The 17,900-nt window shown below is 63.4% G+C and overlaps 1 protein-coding gene across 5 annotated transcripts in view; it reads right to left on the reverse strand.

Annotated features, from left to right (window-relative positions):
• The window catches only part of IGSF9B (immunoglobulin superfamily member 9B), a 41,581-nt gene that overhangs the window by 5,507 nt on the left and 18,174 nt on the right, over positions 1-17,900 (reverse strand). The window contains exons 8-20 of one of the 5 annotated variants that reach the window (XM_064482237.1): positions 16,146-16,288; positions 15,762-15,902; positions 15,565-15,681; positions 15,147-15,297; positions 14,257-14,380; positions 12,041-12,216; positions 10,858-11,084; positions 9,963-10,047; positions 7,975-8,136; positions 7,529-7,574; positions 5,331-6,980; positions 4,604-4,693; positions 3,884-3,929 (exon numbers count right to left, since the gene is read on the reverse strand). In XM_064482237.1, coding sequence (XP_064338307.1) covers positions 3,884-3,929; positions 4,604-4,693; positions 5,331-6,980; positions 7,529-7,574; positions 7,975-8,136; positions 9,963-10,047; positions 10,858-11,084; positions 12,041-12,216; positions 14,257-14,380; positions 15,147-15,297; positions 15,565-15,681; positions 15,762-15,902; positions 16,146-16,288 — 3,158 coding nt within the window. Of the gene's footprint in view, positions 1-3,883; positions 3,930-3,980; positions 4,694-5,330; positions 6,981-7,528; positions 7,575-7,974; positions 8,137-9,962; positions 10,048-10,857; positions 11,085-12,040; positions 12,217-14,256; positions 14,381-15,146; positions 15,298-15,564; positions 15,682-15,761; positions 15,903-16,145; positions 16,289-17,900 lie in introns of those variants that run through there. The other 4 variants (XM_064482238.1, XM_064482236.1, XM_031443358.2 and 1 more) reach the window with 4 other exon arrangements.

Below are 17,900 nucleotides of genomic sequence, written 5' to 3' on the forward strand. Positions count from 1 at the left end.
AGGGAGCACGACCTCCCAGTGCTGCTGCAGCGTGCTCGCCCCCTCTCATCCTGGGCTTGGGCTCCTCCATGCTGCCTAAAGGGGAAGTCAGAGCGAACCCGGGGCTCAGTCCGTCTGCCTCCGGTCCTGGCCAGCCTCTTCCGGAAGACGGTACACCTGAGAGATGTCGAGCGATGTGCGGTCTGAGGGGGCCTGAGACAGGCAGGGGGGCTCAGGCACCAGCGCGTTAGCAGCACAGGGCACGAGAGTCTGGTACTGGGTGCCCTCCCAGTCCCCCGGGACCCCAGGCCAGCTGAGACCTCGGGGACGAGGTGGTTCCTACGGCCGACACGGCACTGCTGTAGTCGTTCTCACCAGGAAGCAGTTATTGCCCACCCACCGTGCCAGGCGCTGACCTGTGTTCCCTGCGATAGTTTTCTTTAATCCTTACAACAACCCTAAGAGGTAAGTATTACAGTGACCCCCCTTTTCCAGATGGAGAAACTGAAGTTAGAGAGGGTAGGCAGTTTGTCTAGTAACCCAGTTCCCACGAGAGCCACGATCCGCAACATTAGGTAAACTTGTCCAGCTTCTTCCTAATGAGAACAGGCACAGACACCACGTGGAGGGAGAACGCGGCTTCCACGTTCACCTGAGCCATCAGCCTGCCCTGGACGCGCTCGCTGCCTCAGTCACCGACTGCGCAGAGGCAGAGCCGGGGGGCGGACAGGATGGTAATGCTGGTTGAAGTCATGTCCGCAGGCAGCGATCCCCAAACGGCAACACGCATCCCCCACCCCGAGGCGGGTGAGCCAGTTCCCCTGGGCAGACAGCCAAGACCCAGCCCTTCCAGGACACCTGCTGTCCCTGCTTCCCTTCTGGCTCCGTGCTCAGACACACGTGATGGAGGAAGGCTCCTGAAGGCACGGGGACACTGTCCCGGGACAGGAGGGAGAGATGAAAGCGAGGGCCTGGAAGGACGGGAGGTGGGGGAAGGGGACAGGACGGCTCTTTATTTTCAGCTAATGATGCAGAAAAGCCACCTGAAAATGTCCAGCAGACTGGAATCAAAGCGCCTCCCTTCCCTGAGCCGGGGGCCATGTCCCCTGTCAAGGCCAAGCCCACCCGGGGTGCTCTTCAGGCCATGAGCGTCTGGTGCTGACTCCCGGACAGTGGGAGCCTGGGAGAGCAGCTCCAGCCTGTCCCTGGGACGACGGGGGCAGGTAGCCCAGCTGCCCAGCCGGCTGCCCTACAGGGACAGAACCAACCTGGGCCCTCCAGGGCGGTGAGGCCCGTTCTTTCCAGTCAGCCTCAATTCTTCCAAAACGCACAGGAACTCAGCAAACGCGGGCTGCCCTTCCCCCGGAAAGCGCCAGGGTTGCTGAAAGGCGAAGGCCTCACAGGCCAGCAGACCCTCCGTGTGTTGTTCCCTGTGAGCCCCAGCGCTCTGTCCCGCGGGTGTTTCTCTGTGGCTCAGACCTACCAAAACCGGCCTGGAATTTACCTTCACGCTCTTTTTCTCTCATTTGTCATAAAATTCATACAAAATCCAAATCACAACCATTTAGCCCCAGAGGCCTCAGCTGTGCATCTCTGTGCTCACTCAGAGCAGGGGAGGAAAGACAGCCAGGTTCAGAAAGGAGGCGAACCACAGGACAAGACCGTCAGAACCCTCCGGACGTCACCTGCTCTCCTGCCCTACGAGCTGCCACTGGGCCCCAGCCGGTGGGCTGCGCCGTGGCTGAAGCACCTTGCTTCTCTCCGCATCTCCTGAGCGCAGATGATGCCTGTCTGACTACAGGCCGGGCGCCAAGGCCTAGGAGACCCCTTGCATACAAGGAGTGGCAGGACATGGTGAATCCCTTCTCTACCACAGCAGACAGCCTGGCGCCGGGAGCTCAGCGCCCACCAGCCGTGCCCACAAGAGGCCCCTCTCTGGCAGGCAGCCCACAGACCAAGTGGCCTCAGAACTCGGGAGAGGCTTTTACCAGTAGGACCGCCTTCCCATGGTTTCCGAGAAAAGGGGCCCCAGCACACTCCCCATCACAGAGGCCCAGGTCAGTATGAAGGAGTAGAGGGGATGCAAGGACAGGGCACCAGACAGGAAATGAGGACGCTGTGCCGCTGGCTCTCAGCTGCGCTCTGGGCGGGGCTGGAGGAGGGCACGGGAGGAGGGGCGGCTACAGGTGGGGACAAGGAACAGGAGAAAGCGAGGAAGCAGGAACAGAGCAAGAACAGACGTGGACAGGACGAGTCACACCTTCTCAACGAGACGGAGTGGGACACGTGCAGAGGCGCAGCTTGAGGGCAGCATCTGAGCAGGAGCCTGGCCCAGGGCCCCGTAGCCCCACTCAGAGCTCTCTCCAGGCAGCACGGCGAGGCCAGACCCTTGGGCTGTGGAGGACTGAGTCCCGAGGTGGGTGCTGGCCAGGCGGGCGGAAACAGTGCTCCTGCCCCACACCCCTGGTTTCTCGTTTGCCACAGCAGTGAGAGGACGCTCAGCCCCCAGGTCTTGGGGTGGGGGCACTGGGGAGGGGTCACAAATGAGAACGGGGCCCAGGCACTTGTCGGGAGTGGAATGAGAGCTGGCCCTGAAGCCACCACTCCTCCAGGGGCGGCAGAGGGGTCACAACTGGCAGGCAGGGAGGATGCAGAAGGTGGTGGGCAGTCCAGTCACTGTCACCCAACAGGCCGCCAGAGGCCCCGAGAGCAGGTGCACTTGCCACCACGCTGGTCTCTGGGCCGCAGCGTGGCACCCAGCCCGCCTCACAGTCCTGAGGGCCTCTTGCCTACTGACACTCTTACAACTGCTGACCATGAAGAAATGTTTATGGGAGGCCATTCTAATGACCAAAGGAGACTGGCAGTCCTGAACTAGGACAGTCAACTCCCGATGTCTCCAGGTGGGGAAGTGAAGCAGAGGCTTCAGCCTGGGAAGCCAGAGCACCCAGAGGCCCTGCCCGGCCGGGTGCCCAGTGCCTGCATCTGCACGTCCCAGAAGCACGGGAATGGCGTCCATGGCAAAAAGAAGCATCTTAGCTACCACGAGAGTGAGCAAGCCTCGGAAGCCTCTCTAGGAGACTTGGGGCCCCTCTAGAGTCAGGCCTGAGACCTCTGCCTGGAAGAGGAGTCGCCAGGTGGAAAGAGGAGGAAGGAAAGCAGTGCTGGCTCAGCCTCTGGCCAACGCAACTTCCTCTTGCCCCAGGCTGTCCTCTCCTCCAGGAGAGTGCCTCCAGGACCCCTTGCCCAGAGCCATGGCCCCCGGACGGCCTGCAGGTGAGGCCCTCGCCCAGTCTCCTGACCGCTGACCTTGCCCTGCCCCCCACCACTGGTCCTGAGGAAGGCCAGCAGGAGGGGAAGGGGCCTGGCCGCAGCCCCAGTCGGGCTCCTGAGAGGACAGAGTATCAGCAAGGTCCCGGGAGGACAGAAAGGGACAGCCCCCAGGGAGGATGTGCTTCCTGGGGTGAGGGGGCAGGGGTCTCTATGTCTGAGGCTGCTGGGAAAACAGGCCAGAGGGGTGGTTGTTCCTGGACAGCGTGTGGCCCCGACAGGTTTCCCAGGTGCGAGGTGCAAAGCAGCCGTAGGCATTCTAGATCCCTCAGGGTGCATGCAGGCCCGCGGGCTCCTGAGGGGAGCTCTGGGCAGCAGGGTGGCGAGGTGTCTAAATGGAGCACCACAGGGAGGCTCGGGGAGGGCCAGAAGCTGCAGCCGGGCGGTGCCGAGCAGGGCCTGGGGCTGAGGCAGCAGCATGAGGTGGGGAACCCAGAAGCCACGGGGAGTCAGCGCTGCCGCCCCACAGAGGGGGGAGGGGCTGTGGTCTGGATTCCCCTGTCGAGGAAGCGATGGCCCTGCCGAAGCCCGTCCGCCTGTCCACCCCCCGCCCGCCCAGCCGGAGCTCCCTTACCTATTGAGCTGAAGAGAGGCTTGTCTCGACAACACTGCCCAGATAGCTGAGATCAATCAGAAACAAAGCAGTTACCAACACAGGCGCGGGGGAACCACCCACGCACACCCAGAGGGGAGGGGAGGAGAGGAGACAGGGACCAGAGAGCCGACAAGCGAGGCCAGAGAATGGGGTGGGGGCAGGAGAGAGAGACAGAGCACCAGACGCACGATGGGACGGAGCAGATGAGGGCTGCACAAAGCACAGACGACAGGGCTGCGGCCCCCAGCATCTCCTGCTCAGACAGCGCGCGGCCCCGGCCAGAGCGCAACTCCACTGCCCGGCCTCATCCCCACCTGAGCCGGTGGGGGTGGGAGGTGAGGCTTCTGCTTCCAGGTACCAGAGAGGGTGGGGGTGAAGGGGACAGGGGAAGGGCGCTGGGCTCCCTCCTCTCGGCCACCTCCCGTCTGCCTACCACCAGGCCAGCCTCCTCTGGACTCTGCTTCCCTGCACAGGCGGCCACATCCAGAAGAGAGACCAAAGGACGGAACCAGAGAAGGCAGGGAGGGGCAGGTTCTTCCAAGCAAGTCAGGCCAACCCAAAGAAGATGGCGAAGGAAGAAAGACAGACAGAGAAGGACAGACTCAGGAAGGAAGGGGAGGAGGAGTAGGGAGGAGAGATGAGGAGGGTGGGAGAAAAACCAGAGAGAAGGCACAGGCAGGCGTCCAGGTTGATTGGTACCTGGAACACCAGCTGCTACAGTTTACAGTGGGTTCGCTCAGGCCGGCTGATTGCAGGGACTTGTCTGTCTGTCTGTCTGTCTGCAGCTTCCTGCGAGGCACACAGGTTGGGATGGGGTATATGGCTCGGGCCCTTTTCACAGGCCTGAGATTTTGCACCCAGCCTCCAGGACGCGGCCCCTGGAGAGGCTGTGGGGGGCCCAGCACACACTAGGCTGCTAAGGGCAGGAGGCTGGGAACAGGAGCCTGGTGGTCTGGGGGAGTCAGGCTCCAGGGTCCTGCTTGCAAAGAGGAGGGTCCAGGAAAGAAAAGGAAGCTGGGTTCTAGGCCTCTGGGCAAAGCCTGGAACCACCCAAAACCAGGGTCACAGGGACGTGGGCTCTCCACTGCAAGATGCACCGGATGACCACTCACTTGGTCACACTGCAACCTGTCCCTTGTCTGTGTGTATCCTCTCCCCCAGGCACCGTGGGGGCCTCCTGAGAGCTCTGGGCCAGGTGGAGAAGACCCCTCATGCCCCTGGCAGGGTACCTGGGCAGGTAAGCCCCACCCCCAGCCTGTGACCACACCCTGCCAATGCCAAGACCAGCGCTCTCCTCCCGAAGGGGTGCTGCAGCATGTCGGAACCAGCCCTGTCATTCAGGTGGGTGGAAGGGGTGAGGGCAGGGGAGGAAGGCGGAGGAAGATGACCAGGTGGAGGTGGGCAGGAGAGGCCAGCTCACACTCACCCTGATGTAGTTAACGGTGGCGGGGGGGGCTCCGGTCTGAGCAGCTCCTCCCCCATCCTTCGAGAGGAAGGCGTCTGTCCAAACACATCCAGGTTGTCCGTGGGCCCTGCAGGGCCCGGCGGAGGGGAGGGGTAGCCCGTGGCCAGAGTGGTGAAGCCCATGGTGGGCCGGTAGCTGGGGCTGCCACTGCGGCTGCTCTGAGATGGGGAGCCCGTGGACGGCGTGGACTTGCGAGAGAAGCTGACAGCAGCCGGTGGCTGAAGGGTGATCTCCGACATCTCAGCCTGCTGCAGGAGGCCGGGGCGAGGCCGGGCCCGGGCGGCCAGCTCGGGGGAGCCGGTGCGGGAGCTGAGGGGGCTTTGGGTCAGAGGCGAGAGCCGGGAGGGCTGTAGCACCACTTGATGTAAACTGGGCTCGGCGCGCCTGGCCTGCCGGGGGCTGGGCCGAGGCCGGGGCTGGGGCTCATACCACCGAGTGTCCAGGCCCAGCGTGCTGGGGCCACCGTGTGCCCCCGGCTCAGCCGGCTCGGGGTAAGGCAACACGGGTATGCCCATGCCTTGGCTGGTATGTCTCAACTGACCTTGGCTCACCAGAGGCTGCACAGGCCTGTCCTGCCACTTGGCGGCGGGGGGCACTGGGGCAGGGCCTCTGCCAGGTGACTTGCCAGCCCAGCCCTTGGGCGCCTCCAAAGACAGGATGCCGGGGTAGGCTGCGGGCACCTGCAGCGGGGCAGGCGGCAGTCCTCGGGGGAGGCCGGCCGCGGGCTGCAGACCCTCGGGCACGTCACAGGGGTGCAGCTGGTGGGGAAACATCATGGCCGGGGTCTCCAGGCCCCCGAAGGGGAACTCCGGCCGGCCCCAGGGCTCCGGGGAGCGCCCGCCCGTGGGCGTCTGAGTCAAGGGCAGCGTGCTGTTGGAAGCGTTCTCCCCGTTCTCCTCAGGGATGGTGGGGTGGCCAAAAGGCCCCTCGGCGTGCAGGGGCGGGGAGGACATGACGGAGCTCAGGGGGCTGCCCACCTCTGGCATGTAGAAGGGGGGTGGCTCCACCTCCCCAGGGCTACTGCTGCTGAGGTACCCATAATACTGGCCGTGGTGGAAGGGCCGCGGGGCGGGCGGCCTGGCTTGGCCAGTGGCCTGCAGCCGGCCCTCCAGGCCACCAGGGCCCTCCAGGCCACGTGGCTGGAACCGAGGGCTGTATGCTGGTGGTGGCAGGTAGGATTCCTGGCTGGACGACAGGGGGGTCAGCTGGGACTTGAGGGCGGCCACAGAGGCAGGCACCAGCGGGTCCTCGTTCTCCTCATCCGACTGGCGGAACTCGGGGTACATGTCGGTCTCCTCCGCAAAGGGGAAGCCCTCGATGCGCCGGGTCTTGGCGGAGGGCTCCATCTCCGAGGGGTCCATCACAAAGCGGCCGTCAGGGCCCCTGCTGATGAGCTCGATGGGCGTGGTGGCCTCGGCCTCGGCCTCAGCCTTGGCCACACTGTACTTCCTGCTGCCAATGGCCCTCTTTGTCTTCTTGTACAAGGACAGCTCCTTTTCGCGCGCGGGGCTGAGCATCCTCTTGGCCGCCGGCTGGCCCTGGTCATCGGAGGACTCGGACGGGGCCCGGAGCGTGCGGGTGCTCTCGGGGCTGACCTTGCCGGAGGACAAGCTGGGGGACAGGAAGAGAGCAGGGGCATGAGGGGGACACGGGGCACTGCTTCTTTCTGTACCCCTTCGGACAGCCCCACAAGCACGAGGAGGGCAGCAGAGGAGGGGCACAGGGGCCACGGGGCTCTGGAGAAATGCTCTGGCCCACTTTCCACTGTCTGGACGCCCCCCCTTTTCTGAATGGACGCCCATTTCTCTCCACTGGTTCTGCCGGCTATACCGTTTGCCACCTCCCTCTAGTCACACCTGCAGCCTCAGTCCCAGGTTGCTCAATAAATGCAAGCTTGTTTTAATATTAACTTAAGCAAAATACATTCAGTCAAATCTGTTAGGATGGAAGCGTCACCGAAATACATCCCAACACTAAAGAGACGTTCATCCACTCTTTTGGATCGTCTGCCCCGCGGCTGCCTCCACCAACATGAGACCACCGTGCACACGAGTTAAGGGGAAACAGCTCAGAAACACGGCACGAGGCCGAGCAAGGCCTCCCACCACCACCCATGCACCCCGGACAGCAGCCCTGTCCTCCCGGTCGGGGCCACTTACGGAGACTCCAGGCTCTTCCTGCAGTGCGTGATGGAGAGCGGAGGGTCTGGAGAAGGGAGCAGAGGGAGCCTGCTGAGGCCGCGAAGACACAGCCACCGGGGTTCAGCAGGGCCGGGGGCACAGCCGCAAGGGAAGCAGCCCCCTTGGTGTGAGCACGTCTGGGGGCAGGGCCCTGTGCCCCCAGCGGGCCGCCTGCACCCTCTGTCCCATCCCTCCAGGCTCCCCACCACCCTTCCTTCCTCTTTCAAAGCAAGTCCCACTGGCAGCTCCGCTCACAGGGTCCCCGTGTCCCTATTTTCAAGGGGACCCTGAGGAAAATGGGCATTTCTCCAGATGGAGATTGTCTGAAACTGGTGGGGGCGGGGTGAGAGGAGGGGGCGGGCTGTGCAGGGTGGGGGCACTGGAAGGGATGGGCTGCGTGGGGTGGGGGCCGGCCGGACACCCACCTTTCTTGCGCTTGAGCTTCCGCTTGCGCTGCTTGTTGACAAAGCACGCGGCCAGGGTGCTGAACAGGATGGCCGCGGCCAGGAAGCAGATGGTGGCCACGATTCCGGCCAACACTGGCCGGGCCAGCCCGTCTTCGGTGAGGTCCGGCTGTGGGAAGATGTCTGGGCGGGGTTGGGGGAGCACTAGTGAGCTCCTCCCTCCCTCCCCACCCCTGCCCCACCTGTGCTGACCCCGCCCCAGGCGGCAGCATCTGGAAGGCTCAGGCCCTGTCACTGAAGAAGTGTGTATGGCAGGGAGAGGAACAAGAGGGGCTCCCGGGAGCCAAGGCATCGCTGCCTGGCTCATGAGGAAGAAATGCCACCTGTGCCTCATCCCTGTGGGCCGATGGCGCCAGGGACGATCTGTGCTCATCTGGTGCCGTCTGCCCATAACCAGCCAGCACACTCTCCCCGTGAAAATATCGCAACTTGCTGAGTGGACACTGCCCGTCAGAGCCTAAGTGTCCGCATGGCCATTCCGACCCCCACCAGCACTCTCTACAGAGCAAGGACCCTGAGGGGAAACTCTGCAGGGGAGGGGTTCCTGCTCCAGAACCCAGGCCCATCCTAAGTCATCACACTATGGCAGGGGCTTCTGCAGGGGAGACTGGCATGTCCCGGCCACCCGGGAACAGTGCTGGAGCTGGCAGTGGCGTCAAACAGTGTCTGTGTTCTCCAGGCAGGAGCGAGCCTTGCCGTGTGCCAAGTCTGCGGGGCTCATGAGTGACAGAGCCAGGGTGAACTGGCCCAACTAAGACAGTGTGTTAGCAAGCGCCTCTCTTCAGGTTCATCAGAGGGGAAGCCTACAAGTTCTGATAGATTTGGCCAGAATCCATCACCACGTCAATGGTAACAGTGGGTTAAAATGATCCACATCGTGCTGACTGGTTGAGCAGAAAACACATGCTCAGCCTTTGGAAACGGGAGACTCAAAGACAGGGAATGCTAAGGTAGCTGCATCCCCATTCACCACGAGGAGTCTTCCGACTACGGATGTTTCCTTTCAAAGACCAGACATAAAGCTGCTGAATGCAGAGCAGTTCACAAGAGGTGCCCACAGAATGCTCTGGTCCTCTATTCTGGCCTTGGCTGCAGCTCCCCTCCCTGAAGGGAAGCCAGGATGGAAGCATGCTCGGTTCTGCTGCCTACAGCAAGTACTTTGTGTAGAAAAAATAAACCAGCCCCACGGTGCCTAATACCCGAGACAGAAGTCACACTGCGCTCCCCCCCGTGCTCTCTCGCCTGCCCTCCCCATCTGCCCACCCGGCTCCGCTGCCCAGTATCTCCGCGAGCCCCACACACAGCTGCTTGGCCGAGCTCTTGCCAATCAGCCCCGGGGGGTCTCTGTGTGAGCAGCGCCCAAGGAAACATGACGCTGCTGACTCACTAAGAGCCTCTTCCCAAACCGAGGGAACCACGTCTGAGGGAGGGACCCGTCAGGGGCTGGAGCTGGAGGAAGACGTGTAGAAATGGGACCAGCACCAAGAGAAGAGAGAGAAGGGGAGAAGATGCTAGGGAGCCGGCTTCATTTAGCCTAAAAAGATCTAGTGAGAGGAGGGAGTGGAGGAAAACACCAAACAGCCATTTTCCAAAGGAAACCTCCATAGTTACGACACTGTCTTACAGGAGGCGTCAGTAAGGACTTGCTGACTTGCTTACCGGCCCTTTGCTCCAATCCACCCCTCCCCCAGCCCGCCCCACAACAGAGGATGGCGGTGGAGGAACAGACTTTGCAGCAAAAAGACTTCAGTTCTCTTTGACTACTCCAAGGGGAAGCTCAGCCGGGTCTCTCTCTGTGGTCCCGACAGGAACAGGTGGAGAAACCCTGCCCACCGTGGAGCAGAGCACGGATCTGACGGGCGTAAGTTGGCTAGGACTTGCTCTTTACTTCCAGCTCAGCCTCTTCCCATGCATGGCTCCAGCCGCAGGAGGAGCCCACCCCAGGGTACCTGTGCTAGAGACGCCGGCGATGTTGCTGGGCTCGCTGACCAGATCCTGCATGACAGCCAGGACGCGGAACTCGTACCACGTGTCCTACGGCCCCAAGGACAGCACCCCGTCAGCCAGGGGGCCTGAGACAGACACCAGCCCACCACGACACCCCCCCCACCTCTGCAGGCATCTCGCACGGAATGGGACGCCCACAGCCGTGCTGTGCCTCAAGTGTTTAACAACCAGGGCTCTGGTTTTACAAAGTCCTGGCTTGCAGCGTTTGCCAATTACCATGGCTGATTTCAGGCTACGAACATGGGGTCAAAGAAAGCAGAGTTGAGAAGAAACGCATACACCGGCTCTCAGGAGCCGCCGTGAGCCAGTCCCAGCTCTAGGGCATCCAGGAAAGGAAGCCGGGTGAGACTGTTGGCGTCCATGACATGAGCTGCTGGAGGGACGGCAAGGCTGAAGGGTGGTCAGCTGGGGAAAAAATAATGTGCTCCTTCCAGGGGCTCAGAACTGGTAAAGGAGGAGCCCTTCCCTGGGCAAAGGCACAGGTCAATCCTTCTGGGAAGCTCTCTGCCCTGCCCCCGTCAAACTCCAGCAGGTGGCTGAGGCCAGTGTCTGGTGACCTAGCTAGGCTAATTGCGCACCCGGCGCTCCCTGGCTTGTGTCGGCAGCCAGAATCCCCCCAAGGCCACAGAGCTGGCCCTGCATCGGTGGGGCCGAGGCTGCCGGGATCTGAGGGTCCTGACCTTGGCAGTGGATCTGGGAGAACAGGAGTGGATGTGTGGCACAGTGCACAGCCTGACCTCACACACCTGAGCCGGGTCACTCAGAGCTTCCAGTGACTCTAGACTCACATCCCCTCCAGAACCAAGAAGAGCAGCAGGGGAAAGCCAGGCACCTCACCTGTGACAGGTCCCTGGCAAAGAAGTCGCCGTCGGTGCCGGGGATGGCGTCCTCCAGCGTCTCCCAGCGCTCTCCCACACGGAACTCCATGATGTAGCGGTCGATGGGAAAGCTGTGATTGGCAGGGGGGAGCCAAGACAGGAGCACGCCCTGCTGGGTCCGGTTGGCTGTGAGGCACCTCGGTGGGGTAACCAGCACCAGGGGTTCTGGAGTTGTGACAGGGAATGCTGCAGCAGGGGGAGGGGGGCAACAGCGAGGGAGAGTGAGGCCGCTGCACACCTCCCCTCATGCTGCCCTCCAACCCGGCAGGTGTCCCCAGGGCGATGGCCATGTCCCCTCGCTCCAGTGCACAGTCATCTCAGGGACAAGTGTCGCATAAAGAGCCCTCCTGACCCAAGGGCCGGAGGCAGAGCAAGTGGGCCCGGAGCTTTCTGATCCCACGAATTGAGTCCCTCAAATGGAAAACCAATGGGAGTCACTGGGAAGGAGGAGGAAGAAACTGTAATCTTTTTAGTAACACAGTGTCTTTAAAAAGATACTACAAAACGTATTTTTAGTTCTCTTCCAAGGAGGTAGGAACACCTTCCCACAGCACACTGCTGTCTCCTCAGTTCCTCTTGGGCCCCGTGCAGGGAGCTCTGCGCTGGGGTGAGCGGCACGGTTACCGTTGCCCCCTGGTGGCACTAAAGGGTCGGGCCGAGGCTGGCCTGGGGCCGCCTTTCACAGCTGCCCCCTCTGGCCACTGAAAGGGGACAAACCACCACAGACAGGCGGAGGGAGTGAGCGGCCGGGGCCCGGAAGGAAGACTCGGCCCCACGCCTGCCACCAAGTGAGGCCGAGGCCAGAGGTAGGAATCAGCAGGTGCCCAGGAGGGGGAGGAAGGGTCCCCAGGCCCCTGTGAAGCCAAGGAAAATGCTAGCACATGGCCAACCGGGAGGGAGGAACCTCGAGCTCTTCTGTCCACGTGGGGACACCACAGGGATCGGGCCCAAAGCACTCTAAGGTGGGCCCGGACACTCTGGTCCGCAAACCCCGTGGAACGGAAGGACGGATCCTCACTGGGAGGCCAGGGTCGGCCGTGTGAGGAACTTAGCAAGGCGCCCGCATACAGTGGGCAGGAAACGCTGGCAGCCCCGTGACCACCTCTCCCGGCTCCTGCAGGAACGTCGCCGCCCGGCCTCACCTAGAGTGTTCACAGTGACCACCTCACTGAAGGCGCTCGCTCCCAGCTTGTTCTGGGCCAGGACGCTGAACTGGTACGCGGTCTCGGGCTCCAGGGCATCCACGAGTAGCCAGCTGGGTCCCAGAGGCACAGGCAGCGACAGCCAGTCATGGGGCCCAAACTGCGCCCGCTTCATCCTGCCCGAGAGGACCGGGGACAAGGGGGCGGGGGGTCACACTGGAGACAAGCGAGAGCACAGGTCCCGGAGGTGCTGGAGCAACACAGCCTTCCCAGGCTCGAGGCCCACAGCAGGTCATGACCAGGGCAGCTGAGCTACCCAGCTTCGGCTGTGCCCAACCTTGTGGGGCCAGGTCACCTGCCGTAGCTGGCACCTCCTCTACTAAAAGGGACCCTTGGTTATCAGTGATGCTCGAGACACTGGTCAAGTTACCAACTGCATTCTGGGAGAATCTCACCTTGGTCACAGCCCAGAGTGGCACTGCCTTGGCAGTGAGGACACTGGGGACAAGGCAGGTGCCAGCGTGGGAAGTGAGGATGAGCACGGGCAGGACCAGGGAGCCCGGGGGCCCTCCGCCTCCTGGCCTCCGGGGGACGGCCAGGACTGGGGCCTGGGGTGGCCTGGGGGCTCGCCCCGTCCAGCCAGGCCTGAGTCGTTCAGGAGGTCCAGGGTATGTGACGAGGACGACCAGGCTTCCCCACGGAGGGGGCCAGGACCCCCAAGGCCTTCCGAGCTAGAAGTGGCAATTAAGGAAGGCGGCACTGGAACTAGGGGTGAGGGTCGTCCCTCACTCTGCGGCCCACCTAACCCTGCACCAGCCATGAAGCCCACACCAGGTGCAGTGTCGTGGCACCACCACAGGGAGGGGACGTTGTCCCACAGGACTGGCCAGGCAGCCCTCGGTGGCCGCCGACCCTCCGGGTTTACAGGCTCACGGCTGCCCACACCCAGGAACTGGAGCTGAGACAGGGAAGCACAGCACAGAGAAGCCAGCGCCAGACGTCAGGGCAGAAAGGGAGGAGGAAAGGAGACCTCCCACCTTGCGACTGCCCTTCTGCCCCGGCACCACGGTAGGCAAGCAGAGGGTGCCAGCAAGCAGAGGAGCTGCAGACGGGGCAGCGCGCAGCCGGGAGGGACCCAGTCTGCACCCAGACCTCCCAGGGCAGCCCGGCCACACCACACGCCCTGCCTGGCCACACAGCTGCCTGCCTTGGGGAACAGACGGGGGTGGATGGTCCTCTGCTTCAACCCCGAGCCCCCCAAGCTCACCACCCAGTCCAGAGAGGGTCCAGAACTCAATGCCTCGATGATCAGTCTGGGAAATGGGCCGGGTCCCTCTCGACACCCCCACCACTGAGAAGTGTGTGCAGGCTCCCCCTGAACCCCAGGAGCCCCTGGACTGTTTCCTCCTCCCCAGGCCTGGCTGGAATACACACCCAGATAGGACAGGTCTGGAAAGGAGCTGAGGTGAGGGTCCACCCCCCCCGCCCCCACCACCACTCAAGGATGTCCCCCATGATGCAGGTGGCCAGTTCCTGGCTTGGGATGGGGATGTGGGACAGGGAAACCCTAAGGGGATGGGTGGACCTCAGCTGAGGCTCTCTCCAGCTTTTCCTCGCCTCCTGTCCTCAGTCTGACTCAGGCATTGCTGAGATGCCTGTCTACCCCAAGATCTGGATAAAGATCTCAAATCACTGCATCTGGCTCAACTGATTAATACCTAGATACAAAAGTAACAGACACACAGCCATAGAGAGAGGGTGCACACGTGAAGACAAAGCTGGGAAGGTGAGTGCCACCTCACACTGGTTCCTAGAGCCACTGAGGAAGGGACAGAATGAAAATTAGAGTCTGTGCTTCCAGCTGGGCTGTGTCACGGCGCCCGGGAAGATCAGGAGAGGGCAGGAACGCAGAAGAGGAGCGAGCCAAGGACACTGGCGGGGGCAGGTCAGCGGAGGCAGGTGGGGCGCAGGGCGACGGGCCCTTCAGGCACCGCCCCTGTCCACTCCCACCATCCCTCAGGGACCTACCCCCACCCCACCCCCGCCCAGAAGCCTCCACGGGGTCTCACTGTGTCAACACACCTCACCTCCGGGCTGAGCAGGCAAAGAGCCTCCGCCTCTCGCCTCTCCTAACCTGCACCCCGCCCCCTCCCCGGGGACTGACTGGGTCGGGTTGGGGAGGAGAGCAGAGAGCGAGGCGTGCAGGGGCGACTCACAGAGGTCCGTACCAAACAGAGAATGTCTGCTCAAAACCTCCGTCATAGCCTGGCTCCCAGGACACGTTGGCAGCTGTCATGGAGACCTGGACCCGGACACTGCCTGGGGCGTGGGGGCTGGTGCCTGGAGACCAAGGGGACACCGCTCAGATGGAGAGCTGCGCCCACAGAGCTGCGCAGGGCAAGCACGGGGCCCCACGTGGGGTGATGGGGACCAGGATGCTCTGAGCAGCGGCGCCCTGGCCCCGTGGGGTAGCAGAGTTGGAGCGGGATACCCGTCCCGCCAGGCAGGTGAGTCCCTCCAGCAGGAGGCGGCAGGAGCATTAAGGGCCAAAGGGAAGCCAGGAGCTGGCAGTCAACCCAGGCCAAGGCCTGCGCTCATCTGGGGAGCACAGAACACTCCTGTGGCCACGGACAAAGCCACAGGCCCCGCCCCAAGCAGCTCTCCGGCCTCGTGACACCCACACCCAGCGTGCGAGGCAGCCCAGCACACCACCAGCAACTGCGGCGAGGGTCTGAGTCCTGGGCCCGCCTATCGATTTGCAGCGCCGTGACGCTGGGCACGGCGTCCGACCCAGGCCAGCCTCGGTCTCCACGCGCCTGCGCCGAGGGAGCTCCAGCCTCAGCTCGGAAGCTGTATGCGATGACGCACCACTTGGTACTGAGTCTAAGGCTGCTGTGACAGCTGTGGCTGTCCGTCCCCAGAGGGGCAGGCAGAACGTTCAGGCTGACGTCCTGGGGACACGCCTCAGGCAGAGAAAATGGACACACATGCCCGGAGCCCCAGGCAACGGGGTGCCTGTGCCAGGCCCAGCACAGAACTGGGAGAGGTCCCCACGGAGCAGACAGCCCGGCCCCCAGACCGCAGCCCTCCCACCCGTGCCCCGTACCAGTGACGGTCAGGTGGGTGCTGGCAGTGATGCTGGTGACCACGTTGGTGGCGACACACTCCCACTCCCCGTGGTCCTCCTTACTCAGCGCACGGAACTGGAGGCTCCCGCTGGGCAGGACATTGTGCTTGCTTCTGCTGGGCTTCCCTACCTTGGCCAAACGGGGGCAGGAAGGAGGGCGGGAGAGGGCGGCAGGGAGGAGCCAGGTTGGGCAGGGAAGGAGGGAAGCCACCGACACTCAGGGCCCGGGAAGGGACGGGGCAGTGCCAGGCCTCAGCCTGCACCCCTCCGCTGCCCCGCTCAGGGCACCCAGCCTCCGGAAGTCACCTCACTGCTTGGCCCCCGCCCCGTCAGAAAAGAGCCGTTGCTGGGCCAGGCCCTGTCCCCTGCTCCCGGGGTGCCCAGAGCCCAGAGGTACCTTTCTCCACGTGATGACAGGGAAGGGGTCCCCTGCGGCTGCGCAGGGGATGAGCAGCTCCCGGCCGGCTTCCTGCCTGTACTCCCAGCCCGGTAGCACCGTAAAGTACGGGGGGTCCTAGGAGAGCGGGGCCTGCCGTGACGCTGGGCATCTCAGGCACCGGCCCCCACAGCCGCCCCTCGCAGCCCTGGCCTCACCTTCAGGACAAGCCTCGCAGGAGCAGACTGGCCCATGGTCCCCAAGGTGTTGTAAGGCACACAGGTGTACGTGCCAAGAGCCTCCTCTGTGGCCTCCTCGATCCGAATGGAGCCATCCTCCAGCAAGGTCCAGCCCAGGTTCTGCCGGAGCACAGAAGACAGAGCAGAGCCGCAGTCAGGGGCCGACGCTCAGGCCCAGCCCGCCAGCCAGGCCTGCGCTGAGCGGCTGCGTCCAGCTGTGGGCGGGCCGGGCAGGGCACGGGCCGGCCAGGGCGGGGGCATCTCAGGGCCCTGGAGAAGGGCCTTGACCCTGCCGGACTCAGACCCCCGCAGAGCAGCTCTTTGCTTTCCCAGAGTCTGGGGGGCAGGGCGTCCCTCCAGCACCTTCTCAACCTGCAGGGGGCGGCCGTCCTTGTTCCACTTGACCACGGTGGCCGGCGGCTCTGCGTCCACAGGGCAGCGGATGTAGCCGTGGATGCCCACGGGCACGTAGATCACGGGGGGCATGTTGAGGACACGGGCTGGGTCTGCGCAGGCAGCGTGGTTGGGGGGAGCAGAGGTGAGAAATCTGGGTGGGGGCCGGCCGCCACCCAGCCCAGGGGCCCCCGGGGACACCCGCCCAGCCCACTCGCTCGCTGCCTGTGTCCTCACACTCGATGCAGGGCCAGGTGCCCACCTGGTGAAGTCTGGCCCCTCCTGGGGCCGACTGCAGACGTCCTCCGTCTGCCCACCCAGCCTGCCACACTCTGAAGAGCTCCTGCCTGAATGCGGGAGGCCACCTAGCCCGCGCCCGCTGGGCCCGCCCTCAGCACTCCTCAAATGCCCTTTCCCGTGGACCTCACCATCAGCATCCACTCCCTCAGCCCCTCGACTCCAAACTTCAAAACCAACATCGGACGACACCTTCCCAAGTCTCTGCTGGACTCCCCCCCCACAGCCTCAGCCCACGGGGGACACGGTTCTCTGCATGAAGGCCAGGGCCAGAACCGCCAGGCTTCTCCCCTCTCTGCGCTTCCCGGTACCCGGCTCCCCCCAGACCTCAGGGACGTGGGCGAGTGTCACCTCCATGCTCCCCCGGGCTCCCCCAGGGCCCCGGGGGAGAAGGATCCAGACACCCAGGGAGGTGGTGGGGTGAATGGGCTGCTCTCTGCCGCGCGCGCCTGGAGCCCTTCGGGGAACAGCGTTACGTAAACACCAGGCCGAGTTATATATTTAGACAGAGCTTCCTACTTCACTTCTGTGTGGCAGAGGGGTTTTTTTCCTCCAAGGTTTTCAAAGGGTTTATGAATGGGAAATACTCTGAATACTGCTCCTAAGCAGAAACAAAGATCCTCGTCTCACCCACCTGAAAAATCTCACCCCCCCCCCCCCGGATTCTCTCAGAAGGCAGGAAGGAGGGAAGGACAAGTGGCTGTGGGTGATGGCACCGGCGGGAGGGAGGCAGGAACCACACTCCCCTCCCCTCTGCAGAAGCAAGGCAGGCAGCCTGAAGGAGGGGCCTTCAACCTGTGAATCACTGTTCCTGGAGCCCCACCCCCTACTGGCCCTCTCCCTCAGCCACTGCCCCCTTCATGCAGGTGACAAGCAGACAGCACCTGCTCCAAAAGGAGCCTTCCCTTCCCTCAGCTCTGGCACATCCCGCACAGCCGGGGCCCAGGGTAAGTTGCTTATAAGAGCTTCCTGACATGCCTTCTCCTCCTGCAGGCCTGAGTGGGACAGACCCGATGTCCTGGGCGTTTCTGGTGCCTCACAGACAGCTTTTAAGAACCTGGGACCCAGAAGAGGGCAAGCTGCAAGCCCTCCTCAGCCACTGACAGCAGAAGTGGACAGAGGATGCCTTGGCCCCACCAGCAACATCAGGGCCCGGCCTGCCCCACTGCCACCAGGGCATCAGCAGAGCAGCGCGGACACCCAGCCCCGCCTGGCGGCGGCGGAGACCAGCCACCTCCGAGGGTCACTGGCTGATCTAATGTCCTCAGCTCAGATGCTGCCCCGGCCACCCCTCTCTAGACCGCTCTCCGCGCTGCGGGGGCGCAAGGTTCTGCCACACGAGCCCTCACGTGACACAGAGCCTGTCACCTACCACCTCGGGAGGGGCCTTTGTTGCCTGAGTGACGGAGCCTGGCAGACAAGGGGAAG

Source organism: Camelus dromedarius, chromosome 34 (assembly GCF_036321535.1).
Source record: "Camelus dromedarius isolate mCamDro1 chromosome 34, mCamDro1.pat, whole genome shotgun sequence".
In the NCBI taxonomy this organism is placed as follows: Eukaryota; Metazoa; Chordata; class Mammalia; order Artiodactyla; family Camelidae; genus Camelus; species Camelus dromedarius.